General features: G+C 39.8%; 1 protein-coding gene across 2 annotated transcripts in view; it reads right to left on the reverse strand.

Moving 5' to 3' along the window:
• Positions 1-2,641: 2,641 nt before the first annotated feature.
• Positions 2,642-19,433, reverse strand: part of actn4 (actinin, alpha 4) — a 58,762-nt gene continuing 41,970 nt past the window's right edge. The window contains exons 6-22 of one of the 2 annotated variants that reach the window (XM_053320106.1): positions 19,153-19,231; positions 18,854-18,935; positions 15,436-15,521; positions 13,693-13,785; positions 13,364-13,489; positions 13,072-13,176; positions 12,535-12,682; positions 12,038-12,188; positions 11,286-11,394; positions 10,996-11,136; positions 10,591-10,773; positions 9,888-10,022; positions 9,334-9,513; positions 8,722-8,868; positions 6,590-6,670; positions 3,999-4,157; positions 2,642-3,238 (exon numbers count right to left, since the gene is read on the reverse strand). In XM_053320106.1, the coding sequence (XP_053176081.1) occupies positions 3,080-3,238; positions 3,999-4,157; positions 6,590-6,670; positions 8,722-8,868; positions 9,334-9,513; positions 9,888-10,022; positions 10,591-10,773; positions 10,996-11,136; positions 11,286-11,394; positions 12,038-12,188; positions 12,535-12,682; positions 13,072-13,176; positions 13,364-13,489; positions 13,693-13,785; positions 15,436-15,521; positions 18,854-18,935; positions 19,153-19,231 (2,164 nt within the window). In that variant the 3' untranslated portion in view covers positions 2,642-3,079. Of the gene's footprint in view, positions 3,239-3,998; positions 4,158-6,589; positions 6,671-8,721; positions 8,869-9,333; positions 9,514-9,887; positions 10,023-10,590; positions 10,774-10,995; positions 11,137-11,285; positions 11,395-12,037; positions 12,189-12,534; positions 12,683-13,071; positions 13,177-13,363; positions 13,490-13,692; positions 13,786-15,435; positions 15,522-17,416; positions 17,503-18,853; positions 18,936-19,152; positions 19,232-19,433 lie in introns of both variants that reach the window. The other variant, XM_053320107.1, reaches the window with a different exon arrangement.

The following is a 19,433-nucleotide window of genomic DNA, read 5'->3' on the forward strand; positions in this document are numbered from 1 at the left end:
GTCTACTGCCCACAGTGGTCCGCTCAGGGATATTTGGAGGTTTTATCTCCACTGGAACAGCTCACACAGCAGCACTTTTTGGACTCTACAGAAATGTTCACAGCTCACTTATAGTTTGGGCTCTCATTCAGGATATTTTTAATACAGTAACCTACAAAGTCACTTCTTTACAAATCAGCCTGAACTAAATATTAAAAATTGATTACATGGCACAGAATAAATGAATGTAGAATGAATGAATTAATGAGTTTAAATGGACCACAGCTGCTCTCAGGATGTTCTGCTGAAAGGGTCCAATTATAGAATATACTGTAGAAGAGAGTGTGTAGTATAACCTGCAGCTACACTCACTTAAATTCACAGACAAAGATGAACACTGAAGGAAAATGGGACTTACATACCAGCTGAACAACACCTGCACTGGCAATGAACTCACAAAAAACCTTTTGAGCATAAATCAAATGATCTTAAATCACTAGAAAGTCAAGTTATGATTCCTACTTGGCTGAAAATGTTGGAAAGCAACCACGTTGTTAAATAATTCTCATTTATGTGCCAACAGTTTGTTATATGGACTATTTTATGAACTTGGTGTGTTTTTATTTGATCACTTAAAGTTATTACAGTTGTATTGAATATATTAATAATTCAAACTAAATATTAATAATGTGTAAAAGTAGAATAAGTAATATTCCATCTTTTACCTTTTTTACTGTCCTACCATTTTGTTTTTTCCCAGTCTATAGTTTAATTTACGACAGTGTAACACACACACACAATAAAACATTTTTAAAAAGACATTGAGACAAGCAGACGTATTTTGTAAGGAAACTTTTATGTGTGCTTTGTGAAACTCACTTATCATTAGAGACAGAAGGCGTTGCAGTTTCCAGTACAGCAGATAAGGTTCGATATTAAAGAGTACAAAAAAAAAAAAATCACAATTCCAGAGTTCATTTCTCTCCAACCTCGCAGGGGATAAAAAACAAAGAGAAAGAAAAAAAAAGAAACTTTTGGTCCGAGTCTTTTCTTCTCAGTTCCTTCCCCTGTCTGTCCCTCTGTCTCCCCTCTCTTCTCCTTTCCTCTCCTCCATCCTGCAATGACCGACAAACACTGGAGAAATCGGTTATCCTCTATTTCTGGTTCTCAATTTGATGCGCACAACTTTCCTCCAAGAATATTGAACACATTATGATTGCATAGATTTTTTTTTTTTTTTTTTTTTTAATTACAGAACAATTTCCTCTTTTTTAAAGTTATTCTTTGCATGTAATGGAATGTTTTACATAAAAAAAGACCCCTCCCCGACACTTCCCTTCCCTCCTTCCTTAGCAAATTTTCTTTCCCTTCTCTTACCTCAGAGATGAATGGGAAGGGATGGAGGGAAGGGATTGGGAAGAGAGGAGGAGAGGGAGTGGGAGAGAAAAGTAGGGAAAGAGTGAGAGAGTGAGAGTGAGAGTGAGAGTGAGAGAGAGTGAGAGAGAGAGAGAGAGAGAGAGAGAGAGAGAGAGAGAGAGAGAGAGAGAGAGAGAGAGAGAGAGAAGGACAGGGCTGTAGCCACCAACAGGCACATTTTTTTTTTTTATGACTTCCACCTTTTAATTTTTGGAAAAAGTCACCCGGGACACTCCTCAGAACCTTCATTCAGCCAATCAAATGCATCCAATGACATGACATGTATATGTCTGCATGTGTGTGCGTTATCAGGAATATAATTTTTTAAACTAACTTTTGACTACTGCAGTCTTAGCTATCATATAAATGTATAGTTTTTTCTTCTTTTTTTTGTATTTAAATAAGCACCTGATGCCCGCCCCAGAAGGATAATAGTTTCACAGAAGCAGATATTTGTGGATAATAATGGTGTGGCCTGTCATGGGATTTATACAGGAGAAGGCCTTTTAGGTACACAAGCCTCAACCTAATGGTTACCCATTTTTTTCTATGATTATTTTCAATTGTTAAAAGAAAAAAACAAAAAAAACAACCTCTCCACTGGTGAAACTGCGCTCTCTGCGTCACTATTCATTGGTATATTGTATCTTCTTTTTTTTTTCCTTTTTCTTTTTTAATAAACGTCACACAACTTCGCTCGACTGGAAAGCCGGCGATCGGTAATCCTCGACGACTGGGACTCTGTATGTGTGTGTCATTCTTCGCACTGAAAAAAATAAGTATGTACAGCGCTGAGCCCCACCCTTCCACACACCCCCCCAAATCCCCACCTGACCTGACCCGACCCCACCACCCACCTGCTCCAGGAACTAAACAAAAAGAAAGAAATAAACAAAGACAGGAAGAGGAAAGAGCTTGAGGTTAGACAGGTCGCCTTATCCAGCAACATTGGGAATTATGGGTAAATATGTCATTTTTATCTCTGGTTGGTCAGCACCCCACTCCACCCCTCCCCCCCCAACTCCCCTGACCCCCGCAGCATATACTGTATCTCTCTAGGATCTAATCTAATACACAAACATCGCCGGGCGGCACGTCAACCCCCCTCCCCTCCCCTCCCCCGCTGCGCATTCGAGACCCTGAACCCCACCCCCCTGGCAAGAAGAAAAAATTATAATAAAATAAACAAAAAATTAGCATAAGTATCAGATTAGCTTGTGCCCCCCCCCCCCCTCCCCATGCCTCTCCCTCCCCTGTTTGACCCCCCAAAGGCAGAGAGGGTGAAGTTAAAGACCCGCACTACAGAGCAACTGTTCCCTGTCTTCACAGCTGCCCCTGGATATGCCTGTTCTTATTAACACCTTTACGTCAAATTAACCGTGATTACTCTCAATTTGTTTAAGTGATACAGGAACTGGAAAAACATTCAGCAAAGGCCAAATCTAACTACAGTTCAAATCAACAAGCTCAAAGACTCTTACAAATTTCTGATGATTTCTAAAACCGGCACACGCAGGGGCACCTCACAACCACCACTCAAATTCTTCCAAAAATGCTCGATTTCCTGGCGTATTTCCGCCACGTAGAAGACCTCTCTCTCTCTCTACCTCCCTCCCCCTTCTTCCTCCTCTCCCTCACTTCCTCTTCCTCTGTCCAGCCTCTCCTCTTCTTCCTCTCGGCTCCTTTACAGGTCGCTCTCTCCGTACAGGGCAGTAGAGAAGGACATGTAGTCGAGGGCTCCAGGGATGCCGTCAGCACCCGAGTATGGCGCCATTCGGGCAATGCAGTACTCCGCCTGGTCGGGGGGGAGTTCTCTCCTCAGCTCCTCAGGAGTGATGTAGTTCTGATGGAAACAGAGAGAGGGGGGGGTGATTAACTTCCTGTTTCACTTGCTGATGGCTGAAGCTACACCTGACAAGACTCATTCTTACAGGACCGATTCAAACTGAACCTTTTCACAGCTGAAATGGTGGAAACTGAATCATTTTGGAAGCTTAAAATCATAATTCTGCATAATAAAAAACATAAAAACATACAATACACACATACGTTTGTCTTTATATCCTTGTGAGAACACTCACTGACAAACCCTAACCCTCACCTTAACCATCATAACTATAGGCCTAAAACCAACATTTACACTAAACTGAACATTAACTCAATTCTAATCTTAAACTTAAACCAAGTCCTCAAATTTTCTGTGTTGTGAGGACATTTTGGCTGGTCCTCCTAACATCAATGTCCTCACAACACCGGTTTTCAACTAAAATTGATCATCTAAAAGACACAAAGACACACACATTGTGAAAACGGAATCATTTTGGAGGCTTAAACTTATATTTCTGTACAATAAAACAAAAATACATATGATACAAACATGCGTTTGTCTTTATAGACTTGTGTGGACACTCACTGACATAATAGCTCTTTACCCCAACCTTAGCCATCATAACTAAATGTCTAAACCCTACTGTAACCTTAAAACCACATTTTAACCCTCAAATTGTCCTTTTTCTGTGTTGTGAGAACTGACCAAAATGTCCTCACAACACTGGTTATCTTAAAAGACACACACACACACACACACACACACACACACACACCTTATCCCCGGCCAGGATCTTGAAGGAGGCGATGACCTGGTCTGCGGTATCCGTGTCGGTCGTTTCCCTGGACATGAAGTCGATGAAGGCCTGGAAGGTGACGGCACCACTGTTGTTGGGGTCAACTATGCCCATGATGCGAGCAAACTCAGCATCACCCTGGCAACCGAAAAAACAACAGGTTAACCCAGAAGAGACACACTTACACACACACACACACACACACAGAGTCAGTAGGAGGACAAAGACAGAAAACATCTGGATCACCACAACATACACTGAGCCAATAATGAGACGGTAGTCCCACACTACTGTAACATGCATACACAGATATAAAATGATCACTAGGTAACACAGACAGATGAGACTATTGAGGACACACATATATAAGTTGCATGAAATAAGATGACAAATCACATTTTTTCTTGCAGTTACTAGCCTGTCACACACTAGAGCAGAAGTGCAGAGAGAACAACAGCGACACAGAAAGGTGACAAGAAATCAGACGGGCAGTGTTAGCAACAGGGAGAGAGCAGGTAGTCTGCAGGTCAGAGTCTAACACAGAAATATCAAAGTCAAAGTGGTGTTTTTTTTAAATTATTATCATTGTTATTTACAAAAAGAACAGTCCTTATTTTAATTCAGCACTGATTTCTTCTTTTGAGGAAAATAAAACTTCTCTGCTAAATCTTTTTTCCTATTGGACAAACTTAATACATAAAATGTTAAAACCTGAACTACACCTACAAACACACTCTGACATTATCATAATAGTAATATTAATAATAATATAATTGAAATGAAGAAATATCAGATCAAAGCTTAGTCTAAGAAACCACTTTCACTACAGTTTCACATTAGATCTGATTTAACCCTTACACACTGTTCAGGGTCTAATTTGACCCTTTTTTAACATTTGAGAGAAGAAAAAAACATGTTTTTGTGAAGCTGAAACACATTTTTATTGAGTGTTTGGCTCATTTATTTAAAAAAAAACCCAAACCAAAAAACCCAATTAAGAAATACTGTTTATTCACATTTAATATCATTCATTGAAAGGGTTTTTTGTTCTCCAGTGTCATTTCTATGAAGTGACTGTAAATATTTTTTCTCCATCAACAAAAAGTGTAAAAACTATAGAATATACACTCTCTGCTCCCTGAAAGCTTCATTAAGGATCAATCACCAGTTTATTCATGACTGAAGAGGTATTCATGAATGATTTGAGGTTGCAAAATTATGTATAGACTTATTATGAGGAGATATTGTGAAACAGCTGAACATGAACAGTATGTAAGGATTACATGTATCCTATCCTCATTCAAAATATGTCAAATTTTGCCATATTTTAGTTGTTTCAGGACAAATTTGATCAAACTAAGTGAAACTGAAATGCTGTGACCTGCAGACACCCTGTGAGAACATCATGTCTGCAGCAGTACCAGGCTGTATCCTGTAGAAATGAGCAGAGCCCGGAAATCCTCTGCAACCATCTGTCCTGATCGCTTCTGTGGGGCCACCCAGCACAGCAAAGGCCACAGGGGAGGGAGGTGGCAAAAGAGGGGATGATAATATACAAGATGAAAAAGAAAGGAGCAAAGGGAAGAAGCGATGAACAGAAATACAGATGTGAAACAGATATAGAAGGAGGTGAGTTTGTTTGGGGAGGTGAAAAATAGAAAAAAAACAGATAAAAAGCACAAACAGTTAACAGAGAGTATCAGAGCAAAGCAAAAACCTGACAGACAGACAGACGAAGACGAGCTTTGTTCAGAGAGTGAGAGGGAGCAAGTTGAAGCTGAAGCAGCACAAAGCAACAGAGACCCCCAATGGACAAACAGGGAAGTGACATCTCTCTCTCTGCCCCCTCCATGCTGACGGAGTGAATCCTGCCTGACCCCGGATCCTAAAACGAGCCTCAGAGCAGGAGTGCTGGCTCATCACTGACCAGTTACGTGTTTGATTATGTCATCACCACAGATTGGATTACTAAGTTTATCTAAACTACAGTAGAAAACACGATAAAGGAAGTGATCCATAACCCAAATAAAGCAGGAAACAGAAGTCATACTCCTATTCTAACTGCTGCACTTCATCCTAGATACTGCTACTGTCCTATTGCTGGTATCTTATTGTATTGAAGACCTGAGTTCCGCATTTCGTTCTTTTCATGTCTTATGGGCAGAATGACAATAAAAGTACTCTATCTATCTATCTATCTATCTATCTATCTATCTATCTATCTATCTTTCTTGCTCATGAGGGTTTTTTCCTCAGTTTTTTAATATTTAACATGTTACTGATTACATATATTGCTGTTTTTAATTCTTTGAAAACAATATATTTTTTATATTTTGTAGATAAATCATGATGTGGGCTTATTTGGAGCACACATGGGCTTAAATGGTGTCATGGTACCAATTAAGCCCATGCCAGACTTTTGACTTTTTTCATCAAATATCTTTATTTTATATTCCATAATCTACATGAACTAATGAATAATGAACTGGCAGTGTTCTCCGCTCTGCTCTCCTGCTCAGAGGCCTGATGAACACTGACCCTTTCCCTCCGACCTGTCCTGGGGCTCCTACCTGCTTGTCGTTCTCCACATCGTAGCCCAGACTGATCAAACAGGCCTTGAACTCCTCGGCCATCAGGGCCCCGCTGTGGTCCTGAGATTGGCCAAACACCCAATGACAGAGCGCCACGTCATGAGGATAAACCAATATGGGATGGTGGTGGTGGTGGTGGTGGTGGATGGGTGACCATATGATCCATGGCATGCAAGGGGAAAACAGGAGGACGTGAAGGACAGAGGGGACAGACAGATGGCAGACAGACAGACATGGATGTTTAGATGATGTCGACACAAACACACAACTCAACTTGACCTGTGAAGATCCCACACACTCAAATAATCGATCACTTTTCCAAAACATACACGTGTGTCTGCATGAAACATATCTTGGGTTATAAGTGGAGAGTTATATTTTTAAAAAGGCGCTAAAATGATTTTATGAATAATAATATGAGCTACATTCAGCTTTTGGAAGATTGAGAGTTTAAAGTATGAAATACTTGGAGAAGGTGGCGTGTCAACTATTGAAAAGAGTTTATTATAATAACTTTCCTTATGCTTCTTTGAAAATGAATAAAATGAATGTGTAGGATCTGTGTAGGATCTGTGAGGCAGAATCTAAAATTCACAAGTTCTTGCAAGTTGTAAATGAACTCTGATTGCGTTGTGCAGTCAGACACAGTGATGTGAAAAGAAAAGACAAGTTTCACACAGAGTGGAGCACAGCTGAATGCCTAAGTGCCCACAGAGAGTGTGGCAGAGTCCTTGAGTGTTTATGAATCATCATCATCATCATGTCAGACAACAGCATGAATCAATGACAGAGTGAAACACAAACACACACACACACACACTCATATAGTGGTGTAAGATGGTAATTGATGGTGGTGTCCTCATCCTGACGTGGTTCAAGGTCTATAAATTATCAGTTTTGACAACAACCACCAAAAGACACACATTTGGTGACATACTGAGGTAAGCTCAAGTTTGACCCAGCGACATTACACACTGAAATTGAATTAACTTTCCTGACAGCCATTAACATCAAGATGAAATGAATTATCCTCTCAGAATATATGTGGAGAAATTCCTCTAGACAAAAAACAAAAAAAAATAAAAGCGCAGACGTCAAAGCATAACCTCCAACAACAGATCCACAACACAAAATGTTATATTTTACTGTATCCCTTCATCTTAAATAACAACAACGAACACTACTGCAGTGTTTTACTCCTGTTCTCCTCACTCTTTGCCCTCAGCTACAATAAAAACCAGTAAACTTGAAAACTGAAATATCTGCTATTTGCTCAACTCTTCTGTGCTCTATGCTAACATCTTGTATCTGGATATATTCCCAATAAAACTGCAACACAAGTCTAGTATTTGTTCTGCTTTCACTGTTAACACCTCATAACGCGCTTGCCTGTGTTTGAATATCAGAATGAATACTCACACGTTTAGCTCCTCTCTCACCCCCTCCTAAAGTCTAAACATTCATGTTGTACATTAACATCTAGAAAAGACTATCTTTACATTAAAACAAAAATACAAAATGTCAAGTCAAACTAATTTAACAATTAACATTCTTGATATATATAACAATTCATTAACATAAATATATAATGTACTGTAAAGTAATATTAGAGAAATGTCATTGACTGAAGAGTACATTGCATAAATAACACATATTTGGGTTGAGGGCTAAAGTTGGGTCTTGTGTGTGTGTGTTCTTGTGTGTACATCATTATGGATATGTCTTGTCTATGTGCATGTGCCAATAAGTTGAATCACGTACAGTACATACAAAGCACTAACACATACAACTACCATATCTATTCACTCCTCTGTATGAGCAAGTTCATTTTGGAATATAAATATAAAAAGGATAAATTAAATATTTTTCTGCATCTTATTATGACTCTTAAGATTGTAACTAAAAAGGGAATTAATTCATGACATCCCACTTTGCATGTGTTCGTGTATGTAATGCAAGTTCAAAGAAAGGTTTTAAAAAATTGAATTAGCTACTAATCCAAGTACCGATACACCTGCCAGTAGATTTAACACTGAGGCATAGAATGTATATAAAAAAGTGCTAAACAAGTGTAGTAAGTAAGCTATGACCCCTGAGCTCGGACCCCTGACCTTGTCGAAGTGGTTGAAGGAGGCACGGTACTCGTGGAGCTGCTCCTGGCTGATGCCCTTGGCGTCACGTGTCAGGATCTGGTTCTCAATCTCATTGATGGTTCTGGCGATGGTGGTGAGCAGCTGCTCCCAGCCCACACGGAGGTGCTGCGGGGGGGACAAACAAAGGGGGGGAGAGAGAGAGAGAGAATGGAGAATACAGAAATAGTGAATACTTGTGGGGTTTTTTTTAGAGTCTCCAATGTATTATGAAAGAAGAGGATTACATTTGTGTGTATAGACAAAATAATCTGTCAGAATTAAACAGAATTTATAGCTGATTGCAACTGCATCTATTTACATTTAATTACCCACTTTTCTACATGTATTCCCCTTCAATAAAAAGCTAAATGGTGGTTTTCCATTCTCTTTAATAGACTTTACTGGAGTTGCATTGACTTCAGTTTAAAGCAGATAAACAGACGTTATTATACAAAAAACAAGCTACTTTTATGTGCTTAACCATTCATTTCAATTTAAAATCTACAAGAACACCATGTATGAGTAAAACTATGTGTGATTGACCAGATTTATTATCAAACTTTTAGATGTGTGTGTGTATGTGTGTTTTACCTCCATTGTGTAGGCAGTGTATTTGTTGTCAAAGATGAGGGCCTCCTGGATGAGCTGATGGTCTCCCTCCAGCTGGTCGATGTTGGGCTTGTACTCAATGATGCTCTGCTCGTACTCCCTCAGGTTGGTCAGCTGGTCCTCCAGAGTGCCGTTCATCTCAATGGATATCCTGCCAATTTCCTGCAAACACAAACACACATACACAATTCAAATCACAATGCAACATACTTCAGCTTAACATAAACAACATTAGTGGCCACAATCTTGCTGGCCAGAGTTTCACAATGTTTGGTCTACTTGTACTGTCATGTATATTTGTAAAGAAATCATGTCATCCACCCATAACTCTGAAGTGCACTTATACTGGTATGAACTCTAAGCGTGGTTAATAACATTCCTATCAGCAAAAACTCTTAAACCCTGTCGACTCTCGGCCTGGTGAGCTCACTGTTTTACAATGTTGGCCTGACAACTGTGACAAACCACAAGCAGCTGAGCAAAGATGAACCGCTTTAACACAGCGATGAGAGTGACCGCATAGCCTAATCCATTACCTCCATCTTGGTCTGTATCCAGGGGCCGACCATGTTAGCCTGAGTGGCGAACTTGCGTCTCAGATGGTCGTTGGACTGCTGCTTGGAAAGCTCTTCCTGAAGGGCCTGGTCACGCTGGGGCACCAGCTGCTGTGCCTGCAAACACACACACACACACACAAAGTCAATAGAAACACTCTCAACTGTAACAGAAAGCACATGTAGATGCACCTACACACAAAACACCAGCTGGAGACAGTCATTAAGTCATGCAGCCCCCGGAGGCCACATCAGAGGTCCTCAGTGGCTCTGTATCTTGCTGCTTTTACGTGGGCAAATGTTCTGTTCTGTTCAAATAAATCTGACCAATGATCAGAATAAAAGTAATTACATCACCTCTAAATAAATATGAGAGTTCCTGTTTATAGTTCCCAAATGTACACTTTGGAAGAGGCTAACAATTGTGAAAAAATAGACCTGTATCTAGTGCTTCTATTATTGGTTTACTGCTCTGCGGTCATTGAACTGAAAGTGTTTCGCCTTTAAACTCATAATAGCAGGCTTCCACTCAAAAAGGGTAGAAGAGAGACATTTCAAATAACAGAGCAGCAATCGTGTCTTCACAGCTAACAAAAAACTAAAATCGGAGAGCAACATCTGTGATTTTCAAACTCAAGGAGGTGATAATTAGGTCATTACTAAACTCAGGCTGCAGTTAGTCTACCTGTTCCCATTTGTTGTCGATGCTCTGAGGTGTGATGGTGGTGTAGGGGTTGGTTCCACTCAGCTTGATACCGTTGTACTGGGCGATCTTCTGCACCTCAGCCTGGATGGCCTGGATGGCCTCTCGCTCCTTGTTGGCGTCTGGCAGGGTTGACTTGAACTGCTCGTGAGCTGTGATCAGACCCTGAGACAGGAAGGAAATGTTTGGTTTTACATCATTCCAGAAAAAAAGTCTGTTTACTATTATTATAAATAGTTGATTTTGTTCTCCAGTGCTGCAAACTTCAAATGTCTTCAGTAAATCTTTGGCATTTTTCTGGATGTCTGCAATATCTTATCCTGTATTCTTATATTTAGTTTCATGTGTTGCACTTATCTGTACCACACCCCCACACTGTGCAGTTACCTGGATCTCCTCAATGTTGTGGACAATGAACATGTCCTGCAGGTCCTCCATAGCTCCCTCCATCCAGTTGTTGAAGGGTGCCGCCCTCTTGGCGTATTCCAGGTAGAGCTCATCTATCGACTCCAGCTGCTTCTCTGTCCTCTGTTGGCAATAAGACAGACAGAGAGTTAGTCAGGATTCTTAACATAAACTCTGATATCATGAGTCATTTAATTAAACCATGAGGTTGATCAGAGACCCAGTTACTGTATCACACACTCATATGATATGACATGATTCATCAGTCATACCTCCAGTGACTCCCTGCGGCTCTGGGTGAGGGCTCCCAGGCTGTCCCACTGATCGCAGATCTTCTGACAGCGAGCGTTGACGCTGGGAGAGTCGTAGTAGTCCAGCTCGCTGTAAAAAACGTGCAGCAAAGAGAAGCGCAGAATTAATCTCTGATGCATAACTAAATAACAGACATGATCTATTAACAAGCAGGGAGCGTTTGACTGGTGCGGCTGCGCTAATGATCGCTGTGGCATTGGGTGAGGGAAGCTTTTTAAAGAGAAAATCAAGATCTATCTGTGTACATAAGTGTCTCTGGCAGGTTCTTTAGGATTTGCTTCTCTATGAATTTAAAAAATGATGTTCTATCCAAGAGCTTACCTGCTGAATTTGTTGCCAAGAAAGCAAAAAAAGAGAAAAGTGACTTTTATCTAATTTATTCCATTTGGCCTTTTGTGAGTCCATCAGGATTTCAGGTTTCATGTGAAAATAAGCCAACTTGACAATCAGAAAACTTTCTAGTGTTGTTATTTTCTTTGGTTTTAAAGATGACATATGATGCTTTTTCTGATTTCTGTTATCATGTTGGATGTCTATGATAAACATAGTCAAAGCTCCAAAACTTGAAGTGAATGTACTCTATGTGCTATACAGTGTGCACATTCTTGACATGTCCTGGAATGTCTACGTGTGACCTGCTGTGGGTTTTTGACCTTTCAGGTTCACAGATTGTTCATTACTCCACATCTCTCCACATCTCTTCCCTCCTTACTTCAGTTCTTGTGCAATGGCGGCGATCTGCTCCACTCTGTCCTGATGGGCTGCCAGGTCGCTCTCGAAGGCCTCGTGTTTCCGTAGTAACGCCTTGACTTCTGACAGGGAGGCGGTCTCGTAGTCTTTCTGGGTCAGCATGGCTTCCTTACCTGCATGTACACACATTTAAAAATACCTTTTAATCACATTCAACCTGATCACATTCAACTATGATTATAAGTCTACTTTGTGCTTTAACAGTGTGGGAAATGTTAAAAGGATTTCTAATACCTGCCATTTCCATAGAGTTATTAAGTACATAAAATTAAGATCTATATTTACTGATTTATTGACTTAACATTAACAATAAAGTGCAGTTAAATGATGTTGAGGACTGTTTAAGCATTCTCATCTTGAAATTGAGGCGGGATTTTTGCAAACCATAGACACACAATTCAACACAATGTTCATCCTGTATAAATATCTGTGCATGTTTGTGTGAAAACATTTATATACCATCAGTCCAGGATTCATGGATGGCCGCCTTCTGACGGAATTTCTCAGCCAGGTGATCAAGTCTCTCCAGACGTCTGATCTCGTTGAGAAGCCACTCCTCGTAGCCCTTTTCTGCTCCCTCCAGAGTGTGCCACGCTCCATTAATGTCCTGAGGGCAACCGACAGAAATCACTGATACAAACCCTTCATTATAAGTTACATTATGGTACCAGTTTATTTGCCTGTGTAGTTCAGGAAAAGATTCACTTGAAGCTGTCCAAGGCTATTTTATTTCAGTATTTGACAATAAAAGGCAACTTTCTGAATCTTAGGACACACATTTAATACTCTGAATTTTTCTGATCCTACGTCAATCGCTGCTCATCCACATACACTCACTTCTGTTCTACCTTTTCTATCATCAGTTTATTTCTCATAAATTTGAAGGAGTACAATGGAAGTGAGTGGATGTGGATGCGCAGTGATTTTTTGCTGGAAACGTATTTGCATGTTTTATTATCTTAGCGTATGCTATATGAATTATGTCTGCATACTTACAGAAACCATGCGTCCCTCTGATGGCATGAAGGCAGGTCTATTGCTGAGTCTCAGTTTAGTCTGCAGAGTGTTGAAGTTGATCTCCAGCTGACATTTCTCCTGGACCTGCACACAGGAACACAAGTTGGTTCAGTGATAGTGTACAGATATATAAAACACACTGAAACGCACTATCAGGGAATAAATCCCAACATAGCTCCAGGCTAACCACAAAACAGAAGTTAACAACTATTTTCCAACATTGCCCTGCATATTTTTGGGAACAGAAAGCACTGCAGAAGTTATTCTGAACCTTGGGTGGTTTGTGGACACGGCGGTAGTCTCTGAAGTCCTCCAGTTTCTGCTGCATCTCAGCCATGGTTTTCTCTGGGGTTCGGTTCTCCAGCCAGGGGATAGTTCGACGGATCCACTCCAGCAGCTGGAGGGAGAGGCAAAGAGGAGGAGAAAACAGTCAGGAAAATAATCAAGTTGTTAGCCCTGGAAAATGTAGGCCAAGGATCATCTGACACTTAGATTATGTAATGTACTGTAATGGTCAGTTAAATTAATATATGGAGCACCAGAACCTAAAATGCAATGGTGTAAACATGCTGAAAGACTGTTAATCTGTTTTGTACTCACATCACTGGCCAGTTTCTCGTAGTCCTCCATCAGGTGCTCGTTCTCCTGGTTGACAGCCAGCACTTTGCAGATACGATTGGCGGCTGTCTCAGCCTATCAAGAAACAGGGTGATGAGTAGTGCTCACAGTGATTGGATAAAAACACTGTGCCACAGAGTCCACTCACCGTGCCTAAAGCTTAGTGAGAACATTCACTGTGTTTACATTTTTAAAACAAAATGCTGCAAATTAAAGTCACTAAAAAGATAAACCTAACATAAGTGTACATTATTTCTTATTAGTAGCTCAACATGGGCTTTTCATTTTATTATAACTGTCATAATGACAAGTTTTTACTCTCTTAATTTGTGCTAGCACACTCCACACACAAGCAGTGAACTGGAATAAATGTAAGCACAAGGCCAGGCTCATATCATTTTTTGTTTTTGTTTTTAAAAAGGCACACATTACTTAAGAGTGCAAAAAAGATTAAAAAACACTAAAACCAACAGCCTTTTATGACTAAATAAAAACATGCTTTCAGCTGTTGATGGTTAGTTCAATGTGCCAGAGTCACTGTTTTAAAACTCCATGCATCTCCTGTCACAACTCAGGAGTCAATCCATACAGTACATCAAGTTACAGGTTCATGTAGCGCTGTAGTCCACGTCAGTGGGTCTGCCTAGGATATTACACTACTGTACCACTGGAATAAAAGAAGAACAGTAGAGAGACTTTGACAAGTGGATTTAAGACTTCCTGGACAAGCATTCATCATCTTGGGGGTTGAAATATTTCGCTTTGGGCTTAAACTTAACTAATTTATTCCATATAGCAAATAACAGAATAGAATAAAACAATATGTTTTTAAAAATTGAAAAAAAAAAAAAACATTCATTGAAACACATTTAGAGTTGGAAAGTGTTAATACTGTAGCTGAAGAGAAACTAGAGTGACCTCAACCAGTGTTTCCCACAGTAATAAACTAAAACAGTTCTGGTTTCCCAAAACCACATCAGTGCTATAATATTTCATGTTTTATTGTTTTCCACTAGAGAAATACACATCGCTGTAACTATTCTGGAGCGCGCTTTCAGTTATCCAGCTGGGACATTCATGATCTCAGTGAAAAACCCAAAGATCGCAAACTGACACTAACAACGCCCAGAGCAGAGTTAACTGAAGTAATAACATGGCATTTATTCAGCAGAAGAAGCTCTACTGGTCACAACGTGCCAACATGACTTTGGGAATTCTAGTCCAGACCATAAAGTTAATCACTTTTAGGGGGCGGGGAACACGGTCGATGTCCAAAGCACAGAAACAGAAGCATCAGAAAGTGTTTATTTTGCAGGGTTCCCATCGTGGTCCTGACTTTCTAAACACTCCAAAAACTGTAAAGCTTGTTGAAATGTCACCACGACCACAAAACTGCAATTGTTGAGGAATTGTAAACAATCTGATTTCCTCTATAGTTAGCTACACTGAGCAGAAATAAAATAACGCATAAAAACCTTCTTCCAATACCTGTATGTTCCTGTGATTTGACCCATTTTGGGATATTTACTTTATTTATTTACCCTTGAACATTTAAACCCCTTTCTTTCACTGTCTGGAACAAAACCTCACCTCCCTGCATGTTTAAAACACATAAACTACATTGCTCTGAAACCTCATATCTTGACCAGTGGGAACCCTTGTGGTGTTTTGTTTTTATTTGCTGCAGAGGCGTGTTGATGTGAGTCTGAAGCGTGAGGAGCTCACCTTCTGAGCACCAGAGAAGGCGTGATAGAAGCAAGATACATAGGTCATAATGGCTTTCTCATCCGGCCTCAGCGTACCCACGATGTCTGCGCATCACCCAGCACCCGCAGGACAGAGAAGGTAAAAAAAATAAAGAGAGAGAGAAGAAAGAGTGAAGCTAAAGCTACCCAAAGCTACATGATTCTTGCTCCCAGCAGGATGTGAGAGCAAGGCCAGTTTTGGGAGAGTTGAATGGGCGTCCACAGCTTCAAGCTTCCACCTGTTACCACTGCAAACGCTCCACACTGACACCAGGGGCTTGGGATGTGAAGAGACTGGGAGAGGGCAAGGTGGTTAGTAGAGATAGGCGTCTTCTTGAAGAGAGATGAGGGACAATGGAGCCACAAGGTCCAGGTTGGGACACAAAGACACAGATAACCCTCAAACCTGTGATCACAGACTCAGTGTCTGGCTGCACTTAAATTAAGCAGTTTATTCAATCTCTGTAGTAGGCTGCTTTGGTTTAGTTTGGTTTATTTGGCAGGCGAGAATGATGCAATAACACATCTGGTTGCAAGAAACAACCACACTGAGGTCTGTAACTAAAAGGCTAATGTCCTGTTCCTGCAGTGAAATGCAGCATAGTCGGTTTGGAGGGAAATAACTACAGGTAAGCTGATTAACTGATGAGTCGATTAACAGAAAATGAATCAACATTTTTTATAATCTATCATTTGTTTGAGTCATTTATCAAATAATCCAGAATCCAGAATAATCCAATTTCAGTTTATCTACTGTGAGGATTTGTTACTTTGCTCTGTAAATCTTTGGGTTTTGGTCTGTGTAATTCTACTTTTTCACTTTTTTAATAGTCTCTAATTTGATCTAAACTCACATTTAATGGTTATGACTATCACATGACCGAGTAATCCAAATTAAACCACAACCAAAACCAGTAGATGTTGAATAAACTCTTCCCTTAAGGCAGACACGACTAAATAAATGATGACGTAGATAAATAAAGTGTAATGCTGGTGAAAGCACTGAGTCTGGAAATGTCAAGATTTTGTTTGTAATGAAGTTGGTTACAAATAAAAACTGTCTCTGCACTCGATTTTGTGTAAATAATGCAGGAAGTAGAATGAGAACAAGTATGCAAGTTCAGAACTGCAGCTATCTTTATTTATTAACACTGCTCTTCAAATGCAATCTTAATTATTACAAATAGTGGGCCTGATTATATAGTTCAATATGATTTAAAAGGAGCAAAATTCATTCTCCTTCATAATTCTCATGAAATGCTTTAATGTAAATACAGTTTAAGAGTTTAAGATTGACCTGACAGCTTCATGATGTTTCCTCCACATCAGAATCACATTTTATTCTACGTGCTTTTTACAGTGACATACATTTAACTTATGCTCCTCTAATACAATCCACAGGTTTTCATCTGAGCAGGTGATTTCTTTGAGACTTCTTAGTTGAAATAAAAACCTGCAGATTGCTGGTCCCTCCATGCCCTGCTCTAATCTTTGCTTTATTTATTTATTTACTGTGAGTCAGTGAATCATTTTATGTCTTCTGGAATCTAGAACTCTTCAAAATAAAAGCAAGCAGAGACAGAAAACCTCACTAACATCTGTATCAAGCGGACAGAACATAGGCTCTGACTGCAGCTGTTCATGGCAGCAACTGTAATAAAGAAATACTGTCTATCATTATCTAAATAACTTTCATTTTTATGAATTACACCACTTAAAAGATCAGCTACAGTCTGCAGTCTCATCCAATGACAGCACTGCTTTCACCGGCATAGTTCTTTTGAATCTGTGTTTTCTGTGTGAGTCTGTGAATTTATGTGTATGTGTGTGTTTATGTCCCAACCGATCCCGTGTCCTTGTCGCGGTCCACTGCTTAGCAGCACTGTCGAGAGAGAGCGAGGCCATGCTTGGAAAGGAAGGAGCACGTGTTAGTAACAGGAGGTTAAAGGTCGAGACGGTACCTTCTGCGCTCCAGAGAAGGCATGGTAGAAACTGGACACATAAGTCATAATGGCTTTCTCATCTGGACGAGCAGTGTTCACAATATCTATGAAGAGGCGGGGGGGAGACAGTGGTTATGAAGACAAACATGTACAGGCATGACAGAGGACATGTGATTATAACAAAAGGACACATAGGGACACACTCAACATATTACACAGGCTGGCAAACATGGACACACTTCAACAAGCTGCTGGAGCTGTTAACAGACAGGATGATCTAACACATGATGCACAGCCAGGCAAAGTACACTGATAAAGAAGAGGAGGACACAAAACTGATATTAATGTACATACAAGGGTCAGACACACACTGTACACTGTTTCAGTTTACTACAAGCATTATGAAGATGGTGGCGCTTCCTCCTTCATCAGAGCTGCAAAGAAGCAGTCAGTAAAAGTTAAACTGGAAAATCTTTTGTAGCCTTTTCAGGATATTTTCATTTTTTAATTAAAATGCACTAAAATTTTTGGTGTCCAGTGATGTTGTAAAAGCTTCACAGGGTCCTTCTAACAAACAAAATTAAAAGTCTGCTGGAAAAAAACTTGTAAAAGAGAGTGACTATTTACAAGAACAGTTTCATTCAGACAGTTTCATTCACAAGATTTTAGAGGGGTGAGGGGGGGAAGAGAGGGGCTCCATTGATCCTAAAGATGACAGGTTATCATCTGACAGAACAAGTACAACAGTGGATTTGGAGATCAATGGCTACATTTACATGCACCTCAATAACATGACTGTAAAGGTAGTGACTGTCAGGATAGGACACAGTGTATTTTTTATTAAAATCACTAAGAGTCAGTACAGTAGGTAAAGTTATTATACAGGTATTTACAGACAGCATGGAGTTATAATTTGAATTTTGGTTAATTTGATTTTATGCCCAGCTTATCTTGCTCCGCTCTTAAATTTAGTGGAGTTGGAGTTAAGGTTGAATGCACTATAAACACGTGGATTTAATGAGGTTTTTCAGATTGGTATGATAATCTAAACTGTGACTTTCAGGAGATGTTGAGAGATTTGTTAAAAAAAAGCCTTTCTTTACAGTTTGTCTACATCAACACCAAATTTAACACAATTCAAGGGCTGGATCACAGCTGTTTCAGTGCTTTTAGTAAAGCTGGAGTCTGATCACTAAACTAATGTAGATGAGATTAAAACAGGAGTTGCAATATTTTTTTTTAAATAACATAAGCGGCTTAGTCTAATTCAGACTACTGGCTACTGACATCATTAACAGTCACCTTATTGTGTGCATGTATATACAGCCAGTTAATGAAAAAAGTTTGCAGTTTAGACAATTTAATAATAATAAAAACAACACAACACAGAGTCAACACATTTCCACAATAACAATGAATGACACAAACAAATCTTATAATAAATTTCAGGCCTACCTTCAGCGTCCAACATTTTGGGGATGTCCAGGTATTTCTCAGCCACCTCGAAGGCATTGTTCAGATTGGTCACTGGGTCATCCTACGCAACCAATCAGAGAGTCGGAAAACATCAAACATACCAGTAGGGTGAGTTTAGTTCAAGTGTAACGTTACAGAGAGCGTGTGATAAGAGTTGGTGGAATAAACTAAACCACATGTGGTCAACAGATTAGGTTTCTTTACTGATGATTTGGAGACTTTATAAGTAAATTGAATGTTTGAGTGCAGCTGATAGGAATTGAAGAATCTGTGTCTACCTTTCTGAGCTTGTCGTAATCGATGAGTTCGGGTCTGTGTCTGTGGATCAGAGCATTGAAGGCGAGGCCGTCCTTCCAGCTGTTAGAGAAGAGAGAAAACATAATGCATTAAGCTGTTTGAACTCGTAGTTAAACACTCTCATAATTATGTCTGTGATTTCTAAGTTTGTCTTCTCTACAAGCTACTATCATAACTACTACAACTCATTCTCAACAACATTTTGAACCTCGGACTGAATAAAAAGTTCCACTGAGCTTAAATGCTGAAAATTACAAACAGG

Source organism: Scomber japonicus, chromosome 6, assembly GCF_027409825.1.
Source record: "Scomber japonicus isolate fScoJap1 chromosome 6, fScoJap1.pri, whole genome shotgun sequence".
NCBI classification, from domain to species: Eukaryota; Metazoa; Chordata; class Actinopteri; order Scombriformes; family Scombridae; genus Scomber; species Scomber japonicus.